The sequence below is a fragment of the Stereum hirsutum genome, assembly GCF_000264905.1.
Source record: "Stereum hirsutum FP-91666 SS1 unplaced genomic scaffold STEHIscaffold_7, whole genome shotgun sequence".
Classification (NCBI taxonomy): Eukaryota; Fungi; Basidiomycota; class Agaricomycetes; order Russulales; family Stereaceae; genus Stereum; species Stereum hirsutum.
This window is the reverse complement of record NW_006763137.1, coordinates 2023106-2039169: the sequence shown is the minus strand read 5'-3', so window position 1 is coordinate 2039169 and position 16064 is coordinate 2023106. Positions and strand designations below refer to the sequence as shown.

The 16064-nt window shown below is 52.9% G+C and overlaps 4 protein-coding genes across 4 annotated transcripts; 1 reads left to right on the top strand and 3 right to left on the bottom strand.

Moving 5' to 3' along the window:
- Positions 1-408: 408 nt before the first annotated feature.
- On the bottom strand, positions 409-2293 carry STEHIDRAFT_131476 (methyltransferase; the record flags this gene model as incomplete). The annotated part of the gene is made up of 10 exons (XM_007304476.1): positions 409-484; positions 585-651; positions 1124-1265; positions 1320-1499; positions 1559-1659; positions 1713-1746; positions 1806-1851; positions 1902-1952; positions 2000-2164; positions 2229-2293. 10 exons carry the CDS (start codon positions 2291-2293, stop codon positions 409-411), a joined length of 927 nt encoding a protein of 308 aa, XP_007304538.1.
- Positions 2294-3976: 1683 nt separating this feature from the next.
- STEHIDRAFT_57341 (Dbl-like domain-containing protein) lies at positions 3977-8896 on the top strand (the record flags this gene model as incomplete). Its single annotated transcript, XM_007303910.1, has 19 exons — positions 3977-4201; positions 4261-4581; positions 4697-4818; positions 4877-4940; positions 4996-5301; positions 5369-5673; positions 5746-5809; positions 5875-6180; positions 6246-6515; positions 6574-6697; positions 6751-6809; positions 6869-7319; positions 7375-7452; positions 7518-7603; positions 7662-7823; positions 7882-8010; positions 8063-8160; positions 8221-8348; positions 8406-8896. The coding sequence occupies 19 exons, from the start codon at positions 3977-3979 to the stop codon at positions 8894-8896; spliced, it is 3789 nt and encodes a 1262-aa protein (XP_007303972.1).
- A 320-nt stretch (positions 8897-9216) lies between these two features.
- On the bottom strand, positions 9217-11878 carry STEHIDRAFT_168815 (uncharacterized protein; the record flags this gene model as incomplete). The annotated part of the gene is made up of 6 exons (XM_007304475.1): positions 11536-11878; positions 11349-11473; positions 11252-11281; positions 10605-11154; positions 10487-10503; positions 9217-10422 (listed from the first exon to the last, which is right to left on the bottom strand). Exons 1-6 carry the CDS (start codon positions 11804-11806, stop codon positions 9217-9219), a joined length of 2199 nt encoding a protein of 732 aa, XP_007304537.1. The 5' UTR covers positions 11807-11878.
- Positions 11879-12694: 816 nt separating this feature from the next.
- On the bottom strand, positions 12695-15990 carry STEHIDRAFT_121775 (valosin-containing protein). Its single transcript, XM_007304474.1, has 11 exons — positions 15862-15990; positions 15751-15797; positions 15628-15694; positions 15327-15571; positions 15139-15267; positions 14686-15077; positions 14377-14625; positions 13887-14321; positions 13230-13822; positions 13095-13176; positions 12695-13028 (listed from the first exon to the last, which is right to left on the bottom strand). The coding sequence occupies exons 1-11, from the start codon at positions 15933-15935 to the stop codon at positions 12894-12896; spliced, it is 2448 nt and encodes an 815-aa protein (XP_007304536.1). The 5' UTR covers positions 15936-15990; the 3' UTR covers positions 12695-12893.
- Positions 15991-16064: the final 74 nt, after the last annotated feature.

The window sequence follows — 16064 nt, the reverse complement described above, 5'->3', positions numbered from 1 at the left end:
ATGAAAACCGAAGGGGTGTGTATGATACTGACGTCGAGGAGGCGAACAAGCCGGAAAGACTCACACAGCGTAAAGTGCGCATTCCGGTCGGATACGACGAAAAGTTGCCGGCCGAACCCGTGCCGAAAATGTGACGCGCCTTTTCGTGGCCATGTACTGTATGGTCCGCGTCCGGACATCATTTGGCCAAAATCTGGTCGGAATGCTGCCCCAATCCGGACACCGGAGGATTATATTGGGAAAGTTGCCAGGACCACCATCCGGACATGGATATCCTTTCAGGGCTTATTTAAAACCCCACTGACGCGACATATCACAGCACTCGTACATACAGCGCAACCGATGTACAGCCAAACAACTCTCCACTCAGCCTAGAGGATCTGTACAACTACGAATGCGATACGGTGTTTACAGCTTCCGAAACTTGCCCTGCATCCAGACACGGTACATCTTCAATTGGCGTTTGCGGTTCACGATCAATCGTCTTATCGAGAAAAACAATCATTCATACGTCAGCCTTTGACCATTGATCCCACGCAGCAGGGCACTGTAGGGATAAAACAGAAAACACGAAACACTCGTACCTATCCACTCCAAGCTGCGAGATAGCGAACAGCGGGTGTGCGGGACAGCCCGGAGGGGCATTGTGGTCTAAATTAAGAAGATTAGGATGGATGCTTTCGGGTGTGTCGGTGATGCTGGTGGCAGCGGTCATGATCGTTGAAGTTGTGGTCCTGGGCGAGGTGGGAAGCTCGGGTTCCCCGGCGCCGGCTTCAATAGCGTCTTCGAGTTCGGCTGAGACGGTGGGAAGAGAGGAGGATGGTGTCTGGGGGTCGTTGATGGGAGCGAGCGATGCCTCTCGGGTCGCGACGCCGGATGTGGATGTGGATGGTGTAGGGGACGAAGAGGAAGAAAATGTCGGCGGAGGTTCAGTAGAAGGAGTAGTCGGAGACGCGTCTGGAGGAGGGTCGTCGATGACATGGGTAGTGGTTTGGATCGGTTGGGAGGGTGCTCTGGAGCCGGTGAAGAGCAGAGAAAGTTCGTCTAGTTCGATGAAGAAGGTTGTGCGGTGACATCGCAGGATAAGAGCCCACGACAGTCTATCGAAATGCTGCTTGCTCACCCTGGTCAAAGAAATATACGCGGGTCTTATCACCCCGAATATAAAAGTTGTCGTCCAGTAGGCGACCAGTCTTGAATCTCAATTGTGTGAGATCGTAACGGCCGTAGTCGCGTAGGAAGACATGTCCACCAGGTTTGAGTATCTAAGTGAAGGATATCAGATATGGGTCACGCAGGGTGGATTCGGAGCGTCGCACTTTGTAGATGTTGGAGACCGCCTGAGGCCATTCATCGGGATGGAGGGCACTGAGGACAAAGACCAGGACCACAATGTCCGCGGCTCCGGGCTCGAGACCATCTGGAAGAGAAGCCGATGACAGATCCCATACGGCGGAGTGCATGGTACCACAGGGTGGCGAAAGATACAGCGAATTGGTCTGATGAAATGGTAGATGATCAGCCAACGAGTGTCGAAAGAGAGTTGCCTAGGACTGACCTGGACCAGCTTTACGGCATGGGAAGAGTAGTCGTACGCATGGATAGTGAGCTCCGGGTTCGTGTTCTCTGCCAGGAGAGGAAAGACGGAATTGCCGGCGCCTTGAGATTGAAGTCAGCCAAGGATAATGTAGGCATGAAAAGACAACACACACCACATCCGATCTCAACGATCGTTTTCGGACCTGCCTAGCTTATGCATTGTTCAGCGCCAGGAATGAAGACGGGTGTGAGAGATGGCGATGTACCGAGCTCTGGGCGGCTTGAACAAGTTCGGGGAACTCGAGATGTAGCCTGGGCAGGGTCAGAGAGGACATTGACATACGCAGGGGGGGAGCACGTACCATTTTCTGTCCTTGAAAAAATTGCTAGCGTTTGCCTTGTAAAAGTTGTCCCTGGTAGGGAATGAGCGTCATCCCCTGCATGTTTTGGATTTCCATACCAATGACGAGCTGGCGTAGCGTTATATTTTTGCTTGTCCTCGTCTGGTACAGGAGCGCTGCGCTGCTTAGCGAGCGAGATGGCGATGGCCTCTGCCTGGTCATCGGGAGGAGGGACATGGTCCCAAGCGTTCTGACTCCATACGTCTGCTTCGTCTGTAAGAAACCTTTGCGAAACAAGATATTAGAGTATCAGCATGCATGGTACCATAGGAATAGGGTTATTTTGACCTAGAACCGAATGACGGCTTGTCTTCCTGAAGGTCGCGAACGGAGGAAGTGGCCTTGGGAGCCATGTTTGAAGTATGTAATTAATTGACGGAGGTCGGAGGAGAATGGGAGGGGGTGGCCGGAGTCCTGTGCGGTAAGCGCCGACGGTCGAGCAGGGGCTGAGTGCTCGTTGCGACTTGATCTAATGACTTAGCAGCGCAAGAGCTTGAGCTCACCGTTTCCGACGTTCTCCGCCATCTCCGCCAGACTGTGTACGCCGACGGGCAACGCCAATGTCAGCCGTCGCCACGCACGCATCACCTTCGCCTGACGACCTGCAGGAACTATACCAGCAGGTGCTCGCCGGCTTCGCGGAAGAGTCTCCTTCGACCGACTCTCCGCTCACGCTCGCCTCCTCCGCCAACGACCAGTCGCCTTACCAGCCGTCGGGAACGCAACAGACGATGTCGCACAGGGCTGGATACCGTGAGTGCTGATATCGTTGTCATTGTCGAGCCCGTTGCCCACTTGACCGCCTGGTAGAACCGCCGAACGTGCAAGACGCAGCTCGGCCGCTTCCAAGCCCAAGCGCCCGCTCTGTTTCGTCCAAGCCACCCCGGCCTCTTCCCCGTTTGCCAGGATCAACATCATCCTCGCCATCGCCGACGTACGCCATGCCAGAGGCCCAACCGTACCAGCCTGACGCTCTCTCGCCCACCGCTGCAAAGCGCGCCGGTAATCTGTGCGTCCCTTTCTTTCTTTCTCTCTCCCACCACATTCTCACGTCCTTTCCACAACCTCAGACATCTCGGCGACCGTCGTGGGCTCCCTCTTCCATCTGACCCTCGTCCCCGCAACCCTTCTTCCACTTCTCTCAGACCCGATACCATGGCTGGCACCCCTTCGCCCCCCGTTCAGCCCACTCATCGTGCCTCAAACTCGGACTCTCCCTTCATTCCCACCTACGAACAGTCCGCCTCCTACTCACAGCAGTGGTCCCCTCCACCTGCCAGAACATTCGCAAACGGTCCTCCACCCGGTCGTCAACCCTCCGTTAGGCCTCCCGGCGCTCTCCCACCTCGCATCCCAGGCTATAGCAGTGTTCATGACGATTACAGCAGTCCCCCTCCCACTGCCTCATCCTCCGATGGTTATGCTGCCAGGGATAATGGCCGAGCCTACCCTGCCTCAGCTTATTACTCTCCGGAGATGAAAGCAATCCCACCGCCTCCTCCGCTTCCTCATTCGTCCAGCCTCAGTGTCCCCAACAGATCAACTCCGGGCATGACATTAGGCTCAGTCGGACGTGTTTCCTCTGAGGATATCACCGCTCCTGGTACAAACGGCGCAGTGCGCCCCACCTCTGGCAGTTAGTGTCCCCGCACCTTGCATCGTCATATACTCACAAACCCTCGTTTCTAGGCTCTCTCGGCAGCAACAGCATCAAAGATCTGGAACGCACCACCTCGTTCGCCTCTTCGACATCCAACTCCCAGATGAGCGGACTCGAGCGCAACTTCACTGCGTCGACCTCACACACGACCTCCAGTTTCGCGACCACCTTCAGCGACCATGACGGTACCATCACCGGTGGCTCGAACGTTTATCGTGGCGACTCATTCGGTTCAAAATCTTACATCTCAGAATCCAGCATACCCCAGACCATGAACCAACGCGAGCCTTCCATAACGATCTCGGATGCCTCCGCCGGACGTGCACCCTCGGAGGCTGCTAGCCGATCCCGGCTTGCTGCGGAACTCGAACGGACGATGGCCGCCATCAAGAGTCAAGAGGCGTTGGAGGATGCGGAGCAATATGATTATACTGAGGAAGGATATGAAGACGAATACGAGACAGACGACGGTTTGGATTCGTTTGTAAACTTTGCGCTTTTGAGCAATATCGCTGTCTGGCTGAGGGACAAGGTGCCGAGGGGAACGCATGTCAAGGGTAGTATTCCATATCCACGAGCTTTCACTGGGAAAGATATTGTGGTACGTCCAACTCCTGCAATATTCACCTTCATGCCAAAAAATCTGACCTTTTTCAATAGTCCGCACTTCGGTCGCAAATCCATCACGAGCTCCTCATCAATCAAGGGGTTGCCACAGGAGACCGACATATCGCTCTACAAGTCGCTCGAAGCCTGCAGCAACAACTCTTCTTCTATGAAGTCGAATGGGGCGGCCGTGTTTTGCAAGATGGCGTCGAGGATGTCTACATGTTCCTCGACGATCAGGAGGGAGGGGCAGAGGCCGTGCCGGAGCGGGAGGAGCTACCGACGAGCGTCATCACTGTTCTTACTAGGTGTTACTCTCCGAGCTGTCAAGATGGTGCACCATGCTACTCATTCGCGTGCCCTCGCAGGCCAAGGGTGAGTGCTGTTCGATTAATTTAACATGGTCAGTGTTGATATTTGGTGGCCTCACAGGAAATCGTGATGGATGAAACTCCAGCAGAGCCCGTGGCTTCACCTGTATGTTCACCAGAATGCTCACCACGAGGGCAACATTTCTGACACAATCAATACACTGCAGGATGGAGAATGGCCAAACGGCATTGATCCCGATGTTCTCAAATCTTTACCTGAAAGCGAAATCAATCGCCAATCGTGCGTCATTTATTCAACTTTCACCCGCCGAGTTTGGCGATGCTCATGCACATTTTAGGATCATCCACAAGCTCATCAGCAAGGAAGCCCAGTTCATTCGCGACATCGATCTGATCGAAAGCGTGAGTATAAACTCATCGCTAGATGTAAGTAACAAAACTTACATGCGATGCGTAGATCTACATCAAGCCTCTCCGACAAGCCTCTCCTCCTATCATTACGTACCAAGAGCTGGACGGATTCTTGGAGGACGTCTTTGGGAATCTTCTCGACGTCCGGGAATCTAACCGCCGGCTTTTGGAGATCTTGAACGTCAGGCAACGCGAGCAGCCGCTTGTCATCCAACGCATTGGTGATATATTACTTGATGCGGCAACGGAGTTCAGACTAGTCTATCCAGATTATATTGGGAAGCTGCCCGTAGCGGAAAAGAGGCTGAAGGATGAGTCTGAGGTGAACTCCGAGTTGAGGTTGTTCCTCGAGGTACGTCACCTCCCCTAAGATCTACACTTCTACAAGGGCTCCATATTCACATATATTTGGGTCATAGCAAAACCAACGTCACCCCGAAGCTCGTCGCATGGATTTGAAGGTACTCCTCAACCGGCCGTCAGAACATGTCCAAAAATACGAATTTCTCCTTGAAGCGATTAGCAAGGAGACGGCGCCAGAAAATCCGGACATCGACTACTTGCAAGAAGCTGTCCAGGCATTCAAGAGCTTGCAGGTTGTGTGCCACCTCCAGACGTTCCAAAATGCAATGGGTCGGGGTCCGACGGGGAAGTATGAGTGGCATAATCTTGTTTCAGACGAAGTTAGGGAAGGCATCGTGAAGCAAGAGCAGAAGCGACAGTCGTAAGTCTTTTCTTCACATGATAGCAATGCGCGTATTTTCGTTCGGGAAGTAAGCTAACGCATTGAGTGCAGGATTCTCTTCGAATTGATCAAGGGCGAGATGCAGTATGTTCGGGACCTCGAGAACATCGACGTCGTTCGTATACTTATTTATGAACCCTCCCCCCACCCATAAATTATAACTGTCTCTCGCCTTTTTAGATCTACGTTCAACCTTTGCGTGAAGCAGAGCCGCCCATTATCCCAAGAGACCGACTCGGAGCGTTCATTGCTGAAGCTTTCCACAATTTCGGGGAGCTCCACGCGCATCATCGACGTCTTTTGGATCGTCTACACGAGATTCAACGAGAGGAGCATCCAGTCATCAACAGCGTCACTGCAGCTATTTTTGATGCCGCGCTTAACTGGAGAGAGGCGTATATGGAATATGTCACGAACTACCCAATTGCAGAATACCGGATCGTGGACGAAATGAACAACAATCCAACCTTCAAAGCGTTTGTCGAGGTTTGTAATTTTTTTTTTCAATCGGCAGTCTTGAAGCCTAACCTTGATCTGCAAATTCGCTCTAGCAATGTACGCGCCATCCAGACTCAAACCGACTCGACATGAAGTCATTTGTCAACCGTCCTATCCCTCGTCTGGCTCGTTACGAGCTTCTGCTCAAAGGTATCATGGAGAGTAGTCCGGAGGGCCACGAAGATCGCGACAGTATCCCCCAGGTCATCGAAGTCATCAAGTCTTTGCTCAAGGAGACGCAGCCGGGTGTGACGTCTGCCAACCAGAAAGTCGAGCTGTGGCGCTACAATGCGAACTTGGTCTTCAAGCCTGGTGAATTCGTGGTATGTGCTTTACTCGTCGCGTTCGCTTCATCACAATTGAAAATGGGTCTTCTGGCAGGACATGGATCTCTTAGCAGAGAATAGGTCGTTGATCTATACCGGAAAACTCCTTCGGCAGCCCGATACAGGCTTTGAATGGAGTGGCTGGAGTGAACTCTTCGTTCTTCTTTTCGACAACTACTGTGAGATCTATTCGTTCGTCGCTCTACGTGGCTGGTCTAATCATCATACGCAGTGGTCTTGACGAAGTCCAAGGACAAAGATGGAGTAACAAAGTACCATGTTCATCGCAGGGTATGCACGATACCCGCTGCTAGCAGTTTAAAGCTCACTTATATTTGTCCTATCACTAGCCTATACCCCTCGACCTTCTGACATTGGCCAATTTCACCGATCCACCAACGCAACGCGGCGCTGGGCTTCTCCGAGGTTTGCGTGGTGGCGGAGGCGGTGGTCACGGCGATTCGCCTGGTGGTCCTATGCCTACTGGTATGTCAGCCACATCTCCCGAGGCGGCGCAAGACTCGCGGGTGGTTTATCCCTGTACGCTCCATCACAATGCTCGGGCGGGAGGATTATACACCGTATACGCGGAGTCCTCGCAGATGCGGGCTGAGTGGAAGGAGAAACTTGAAGAGGCAATCGGTCTACGAAAGGTCGTACAGGAGTCCAACAAGGTCTTTGAGGTGGAAACCCTCAGTGCAGATACATTCCTCGTACCGTCCGTGCTTGCGGCCCCAGCGAATAACTCGTGGAACAACGAGAACTCCTTCACCGGAAAGGTTACATGTTCCGTCCCCTTCAGTATGTCCAGTCTTCAATGTGACATATATGTCCACCGCTCATACTTTTCATTCAGCTACTGCTGATGGTCGTGCACTCGTTGCTGTGGGTTGCGCCGAGGGTGTCTGGATCGGTTTCCGGCACGATTCAAGATGTATGTTTTCGGTCTGGTTTTCTTGTCCTGCCTAGATTTCGACGGCTTATATAATCAATTTCCAGCCATGCGTCGAGTGCTCCACCTCAAGATGGTGTCCCAGTGTGCTATGCTTGAGGACTTCGGTATATTCCTTGTCCTGGCCGACAAGGTTCGCACGTCTAGTATTGTTCTTTCCTAGGCTCTATACTAACGCAGTGACATTCCAGTCTCTCTTTGCCTATCACATCGAAGCATTGGTTCCGTCTTCACCACAAAGCGCGAGTACCACGCAGACGCCACAGAAGCTCAACGGTACCAAGGATGTCCATTTCTTTAGTGTCGGTAATCTGCATGGCCGCACGCTGGTTATATACATGAAGAAGAAGAACGTAGGCCTGATCTGTTTCATTCCTCCTTGTTGAAGTCGTTAACGATTACCTTTCGCAGACCGACAGCGTGTTCCGTGTTCTTGAACCCGTCGTAGGGAAGATTCAGGAGAAGACCAAAGCCCCCGCTTCGTTAGGATCTCGTCTCGGTTTCCGGCAGCAGCGCTCTGAATGGTTCAGAATCTATCGGGTACGTTCGTTGATTATTCTATGCGATCACTCAGCTTACTTTTTCATTGCAGGACTTTTTCTTGCCAGCTGAATCATACGACCTCATCTTCTTGAAAGCAAGAATTGCCATCCTCTGTACCAAGGGTTTCGAAATCATGGACCTTGCCGAGTGAGATTCATCTGTATACTCGTGGGGGACGTTCCTTTGCTGACTCGTCCCATGCGGCAGTTTCAAGAGTGTCACGATCCCTCAGCGCGACGATCCTAGGCATGAGAAGCTTGCAAAGCGCTGCGAGTCGTGTCGGCCGATGGGGATGTTCCGTTCCAATGAAAACGAATTCCTGCTATGTTACGACGGTCAGTACTGTTGACAGATGTATTTGTTCCTTTTTCGCTCATTATACCTTCGTACAGAGTTCGGCCTTTACGTCAATCGTCACGGAGACCCAAGTCGTACGAAGAATACTGTCGAATGGGAAGGTACTGCAGAACGTGTGGCGTGGCACCCGCCATACGTGCTCCTCTTCGATAGTCGTTTCATCGAGGTTCGTCACGTCGAGACTGGTCGTTTGTGTCAGATCATCCCCGGCAACGACATTCGCTGTATATGGGACGGTCGTGGGACTTCGACACCAACGCCGTTGGTGCCAGGTCCTGGCGGGACGTGGCAAGAGGGGTCATCGCAGGAGTCGCGAGTGCACGGTGTCATGCGAGCAGCAGACTCATCGCGACCTGGTCAAGCAACGGGGAATACCCGTGCTATTGCTCAGCATGTCTTTGAGCTGATACCTACTATTCCACTATACCTTCCCGAGAGATTAGCATCGCCCACGCAACAGACCATCTTCGCTCATGGTTCGCCTCCTCATTCTCCTCGATTGAGCCCCAATAATTCGTATAGATAATTCTCATGCTGGGACATTGTACATTTTCTATCTTATCGTGGCAGCAGGGCGCATCTAGGCTCCTCTCCCGTCCAGTATCCTATGATTTCATCTGCTTTGTCGTTATGTATCTGTTTGTATATTCTTTTGCCCTTGGATAATCGCTCTACTTGAATTGGCCTTTGTCCCGCGCTCTATGCATTCTTGTCATCTCTGTGTAGGTGAGACGTGATTCGCTACGAAGAGGTAGACAATAACACGATGACATTTCCGAAGCCTTCAAGCTACATGAAGATACAACTATGGGGGTATCTACATGCGGAAACTCCTATAGACCATACTCAAGCATCCGATTTGAACATCCATTCATACGGAGACGTGCTGACAGGGGTCATAGTAGGCATACTGGAGCCTGTCGATGAGGCGGACGCAACGGACGAAGACGCGCCAGCCTGCTCTACAACAACCTGCACACCAAGCGTCGACGACGATGTCGGCGTCGATACGGCTCCGGATGATGTAGAGCTTGCAGAGTCGACTGAGGCGCTGAATGATTGCGATGGTGGAGACATGCTCGACTGGGACATGGTCATCGAGCTAGACGTAGATACATCCGCGATATCTTCCATCGACGCCGTCTGTGTGGTCGACGGCGGGGCAGAGGATGAAGAAGCGGAAGGCAACGCCGTATCCGTGGTTGTGGCGTAGGCGGCATTTACGACGGAGTTCGACATCGTGGACGATGATGCATCAGACTGTTGAGCAGAAGCCGTCGAAGTGGCAGTCGCCTCGCGCGACGACGATCTCATGGAAGCGTCGGGCGAGGAGCCTTCCGAGAAGGACTGAAGTTCCGGGGCATCGGGAGTGAAGACGAGCATGACACTCTCCGCGTTGTTGTAGGAGCTAGCGGCACTTGACGGCGTCGGTGTAGGGGCGGCAGTAGATGAAGAGGTTCCAGTCGCATTGCTTGCGGTAGCCGATGGGCCGTCTCCATTCGGTTCGACCATCAAGTTCGTGACGCTCATCATCGAAGCGTCGGAGGGCGTCGGAGGATCAATGGAGGTGTTGTTGGTTGGAGCTGAACCCGATGCTCCGGTGTCGGTGGGATCGCTGGAGGCCGCAGATTGATCCTCGAACCACAAAGGACGGATGACGCTAGTGGCCGTGTTGAATGCGAAGAGCTGGCTGTACTGAGAGTTAGGGGTTCCAGACTCAGAGTCGCATGACTGAGCGGTCAGAGAGGCAGGTGTCGAAGGCTTGGGGTTGAACGTGGCGCAATACGAAGACATGGATACCGATTCGGCCTCGAACATTGGCATCTCAAGCATGACCATAACCTCCTTAGGCGATAAGGAAGGTGAGGTGCTATTCGACGAACTCGCAGGAGCAGGGACAAGGTAGACCTGTGTCTGGCCGTTTTCAGACGCGTTGAGAACGAAGGTACCGTTGTTTGTGTCGTTCATCGAGGACGCAGCCATAGAGTCTGCGGCGGTCGCAAGAAGCAATGATGCAATTCGTTGACCAGCCGACAAGCCTGAGGTAGGGCTCTGTAAAGGAAAAATTCATCAGTTTGAGTTCGTGAAGACGAAGAAGGATGCCAGTGCTACTAACAACGATGTCCACACGGCCTGGCACTCCTCGCGACGAGAAGTTGTCAGCGCGTTTGTCGAAGGCCGGTGATGAATCGTCGCTCTGGACGGCGGAGCGCTTTGAACCTTCAACGACGTACGGTTTACCATGTTCACCGGTGATGAGCAGAGACGCGCGACGATGATGATGGTCATGGTCGTGGTCGTGGTCGTGGTCGTGGTCATGGTCATGGTCATGGTCATGGTCGTGGTCGTGGTCGTGGTCGTGGTCATGGTCATGGTCATGGTCGTGGTCGTGATCGTGGTCGTGGTCGTGATCATGGTCGTGGTCGCGCCTGTCATGATCATGGTCGTGGTCGTGGTCGTGATCGTGGTCATGGTCATGGTCGTGGTCGTGGTCATGATCATGGTCATGATCGTGAGGCGCTCGATGGTCATGCTCATGGATGTGTTCATGGATATGCTCATGGTCGTGGTCGTGGTCGTGGTCATGATGGTGGGGCGCTCGATGGTCATGCTCATGAATATGGTCGTGGTCGTGGTCGTGGTCGTGGTCATGGTCATGGTCATGGTCATGATCATGACTCCGGCGGTGATAGTGATCGTGCTCGTGAACATGCTCGTGGTCGTGGTCGTGGTGATGATGAGGAGAGCGACGATTGATGAAAGAGCGAGAGCGCCACAGACGGCCTGGCGTACGAGAGCGATCACCACCGAGAGCAGGATCGGAGGCGGAGTGTGATAAACCCGCACGATCATCGTGGAACAAGGCTTTGTCGAGGCGAACGAACGTGCTGAGCGGATCCCACCGTCGATCCTACAAGAGGCGGTAAGGATTAGTGAAACAAAGTCAGAAACAAGGTCACTTGGAACGGCGAGCGCACCTTATTCCCCTTATGTTCCTTGTGTCCCTTATGTTTCTTGCTCTTTCCATCGGTCACGGAAGCAGCAGATACGAACTTCTTCTCGACATCATCATCACCCTTGTCCTTGTTCTTGGAAGGCGAATCTGGACACCAGCGGTTTGTGAGAAACACAGAAGGCGAGCACTACAGGGGATAAGAAACATACCTTCGTCATTATGCTTAGGCTTGCCATCGCCACTCTTCTTCTTGCTCGCCGAGGTCTTAGAAGGTTTGCTACTGCTCGTAGGAGTCGCCTTGCTTGTCGTTTTGGACGACACGGGAAGCGGAACGACAGGCGCGTCCCTAGCCAACATATCGAGGCCGCGAACAGAGACTGCGTGCTGTAAGGACATACATTCGACCGAAGGGGCAGCAGAGAGGACCATGGCAGAGGCGAGAGTAGCAAGCACAGCGAAGCTGGAGGAAGGGCCTATCATGATGGACTACTGGTGGAATAGAAACGAGATTATGTCGGAGCGAAAGCAACTTGGATAGCTGAGAGATAGGATCAAGTTGAGTGGCCCACGAAACCAGTCGGTGGAGTAGAGATGTAGATAGCGGTGTGGAGTTCAGTCTCCTGGACTGGTAGTATGCACGAAGGATACTGGCGTGCAATGAACACCGCGTCGTGACTTATATATGCGCATTGAATTGTTTGGTCTGAGTTCGACCAGATAGAAGCCAAACACTCTGACGGTGTCGTCGATCACTTCCTCCGCCCGCCGCCGACCAGGGATCGCAAACCCACACCACTTGGATTGTGCATGTAAACGCGCCTAGTAAATGCGACTTTGTGGGGTTTCTCCAAATGCTCCTAGTCAAGACCACGTTAGTTGCGCCGAGAAGTAGCGGGGACTCTAGTAGAGCATTGACCAGCAGAAGAACACAGTCTTTCCCCGGACGGAGATGAGTTTCGGTTCCGAGGGGTCCATACGATGTGAGATCAGAGTGAATCGCCAGCTCGCGGATCGCGGTGTTGAATTTGATCGTCATACAGCAGAAATATACAAACACCGAGAATCACACGGTAAATCAGCGCCGGAGACATCGCGTCTTTGGAGTCGAGACGCCTTGGATCAACCGTTAACTAGTTTGTGGGAGTCATAGTTTAGTAGATCCTCCAGAGTCAACAGAGTTCACCGAGGAAATGTCGTCCTGTCAGTTCTGTCGAAAATGCAAGGTGAAAAGAAGACTCCGAATAGCGGGCGCGCCGCGTCGCGTCGTGCAAGTTCAACAACGCCGCGTCAACCACGTGTTCGAATTCCAATAGCCAGTTTCTGAGCGTGTGACTGATGAGGGTCCTTTGGGCTTGAGGGAGACTATTCATTACTTGGGCCACACAGCATTACATCCTGCGAACAAGGATCGTCCAACCACAGATTCACTACTACCTTATATCGAGCCAAGAGCACATGGGCAAAATGAGAAAACACTGGTTCATTGCTAAGATACAAGGGGAAAACAATCTACTCCATCACATTCATGCTAGAAACGTTGCAAATGATCATGCGCGTCACAAATCACTCAAGCGTACAAATCATCATCCTGCGTATCGTCAGTGAAGCCCGCGTTTCCGGCAGCGGGAGCAGCGCCCGGTGCAGCAGCACCACCTTCAGGGAACTTGAAGGATGAACCGAAGGAGCGGGATTGTTGCAAGTTCTAGAACGCAGACAACGAAGGTCAGTACAATGAAATGTGGAGTTCATAATGAACGATAAAACTGACCTGGGCAAACATCTCGTATCGCCGAATGTCCGCATCGGATACGGAGCGACGAGCGTACTTCATGGCCTCCTCGAAATGCTCTCTGCAAAGAACAACTTCAATACAGTGCCTTACACGCGAACAGGCCGGACGAACCTTGTGATGACAGGAACAGGGTCTTCCTCCTCTTCATCCTCCTCCATCTTCGCATCCTCACCAGCGGCTTCCTCCTTTGCCTTCTTCTCCCGCGCTCTCCTAATGTCGTTCTCGATACTTTCCCTGATGGCCAATTTGGCGGCCCTCTGGCAAATCTCCGTCAAATCGGCACCAGAGAAGCCATGCGTGCTCTTCGACAAGAAGCCTAGGTCCACATCGGGAGCGATTGGAGACTTGCGAAGGGTGGCGGTAAGAATAGAGAGACGAGAGGGTTCGTCAGGAAGGGGGATGTAGATGAGCTGATCAAGACGTCCGGGACGAAGGAGCGCAGAGTCGATTTGATCCGGCCTGTTGGTGGCGCCGATGATGAAGACGTTCTTTTTGGCATTCATACCGTCCATTTCGGTAAGGATCTGGTTGAGAACGCGGTCTCCGGCACCTCCAGCGTCGCCAGATGAGCCACCACGGGCCTTGGCGATGGAGTCCAACTCATCGAAGAACATGACACATGGTGCGGCGGCACGAGCCTTGTCGAAGACATCACGGACGTTGGCCTCAGACTCACCAAACCACATGGTGAGGAGCTCAGGGCCCTACAACAACCACAACAACATTCAGCTCAATTTTGCTTCAGGAGAAATAGAGAGTAAAAATGACCTTGATTGAGATGAAGTTGGCCTGGGTCTCGTTGGCGATGGCCTTAGCGAGCAGCGTCTTACCGGTACCAGGCGGGCCATAGAACAAAACACCCTTCGACGGCTGCATGCCGTACTTGATGAACTTCTCGGGGTGCTCCACAGGGTACTGAACCGTCTCCTGGAGCTCCTGCTTGACTTTGTCCAGACCACCGACGTCTTCCCATTTGACGGTAGGTACTTCGACGACGGTCTCACGAAGGGCAGAGGGGTTGGAGGCGCCGAGAGCGAAGCGGAAGTTCTCCATAGTCACACCGAGAGAGTCGAGAACTTCGGCGTCGATAGTGTCTTCGTCCAAGTCAATGAGGTCCATCTTCTCACGAATCTGCTGCATAGCAGCCTCCGAACAAAGTGCAGCGACATCGGATCCGACGTAACCGTGCGTGTCCGCGGCAATCTAATAGTGATGGTCAAGTACCGCGAAGGCGAATCATCAAAGAATAGGTAAGTACCTGTTCAAGGTCAACGTCGTCGGCGAGTTTCATGTTCTTGGTGTGAATGCGCAAGATTTCCAAACGTCCAGTGGGGTCGGGAATGCCAATGTCGACCTCACGATCGAAACGACCGAAACGACGAAGGGCAGGATCGATGGAGTTCGGCCTATTGGTTGCAGCCATGACGACGACATTCGAGCGAGCCTTGAGACCGTCCATGAGGGTGAGAAGTTGGGAGACAACACGACGCTCAACCTCGCCATTCGTCTACCGGTAAAAGAGTAAGCCACGAGCGTCATATGGGTGTAGGACAACCAGAGAACTTGCCTTTTCACGTTTGGGTGCGATGGAGTCAATTTCGTCGATGAAGATGATGGCGGGGGAGTTCTTCTCTGCCTCTTCGAATGCCTTCCTCAGGTTACTCTCACTCTCTCCAGCCATCTTACTCATAATCTCTGGTCCATTGATCAAGAAGAAGAAAGCACCAGTCTCGTTTGCGACAGCCCTCGCCATGAGCGTTTTACCAGTACCGGGAGGACCGTACATGAGGATACCGCGAGGAGGCTTGATTCCGATCGACTTGAAGAGTTGAGGATGGCGGAGAGGAAGTTCGACAAGCTCGCGAATCTGAGCCATCTGCTTGCGGCAGCCACCGATGTCGTCGTAACCGACGTCGCTAAGATTGGACTCCTCGTCTTCACGCTTGACGGGGTCACCCTCTGTTCGTCGAGATATCTTAAGTCACGGCTAATAGGGCGAAAGGACTTGATATGAGCTCACCTGTGAAGATGACCGTGTCCTGTGCGACGATACAATATTCTGCGGGGTCGGTCTCCATGACCTTGAATTCGACCGTTCGCATACCGCCACGAACAAGGAACGTGTCACCTTTGCGGACTGGTCGGTAGGCTATGGGACCATAAACGGCTCAGCGACTGCAGTGAATGCACATATGGCACAAGACATACCTTCGAGGAAGTATGGCTTGAGATACACATCAAAGATATTTCCGCTGAGGCCCTCGACAGAGTCGTCGAAGGGCAGGACGTGTATACGCTTGCCGTATTTGATGTCTAGGCATTGATGTACGTTGACGAGATCCGCCAACTTGACGCGAAGGTTGTTGCGTGCTACTTTGTTGATCTGGATACGGCCTTCCTCTACGTCGTCCGAGCTCAAACAAATGAGAACGGTGTCTCGCCGTTTCTTACCCCTGAAGCCTCACATAAGTAACACGCACAATAACTCGCACTAACGCAAGACACATACCTGACGATAATGGTATCTCCGCGGAAGAGTCCCAAGGTCTCCATTGTGACAGGGTTGAGGGTCGCGACTATCACCATCGGTCAATATCGCTCCGTAACGCGAAGCGACGCCACTATAAAATACCTGAGTTGTCATCTGATGTCGCCTCGTCGACAATGAGACGGTTTGGCCTGTTAAGATGAGATGCCCATTAACCCGACACGTTCAGGACGAAACGCTAGTAAGAACACGCACGACTTCTTTGGACGCAGAATTGCGGTGGAAACATCGTCGGGACCGGGTGGGGGAGCGGCACCGCTGGGATCCATGGCTAAGTAAGAGTGGAGAAGATGTTATGGGGGATGGAGAAAGAAAGAGAGAAGCGAGAGGACTTTGTGGTGGACGAGAGCAGGCTGGTGGGGACGCGCGTCGAGGCGTCATTAGTCGACGCGTGCACG

Bases quoted from the DNA above. Each gene is read 5' to 3' on its own strand.
- STEHIDRAFT_121775 (XM_007304474.1), bottom strand. From the start codon at position 15,935: ATGGATCCCAGCGGTGCCGCTCCCCCACCCGGTCCCGACGATGTTTCC. The intron at 13,823-13,886 runs GTCATTTTTACT...TGGTTGTTGTAG, and splicing joins CCAACTTCATCTCAATCAAG to GGCCCTGAGCTCCTCACCAT. The intron at 13,177-13,229 runs GTTCGTCCGGCC...TGTTCTTTGCAG, and splicing joins CCTGTTCCTGTCATCACAAG to AGAGCATTTCGAGGAGGCCA.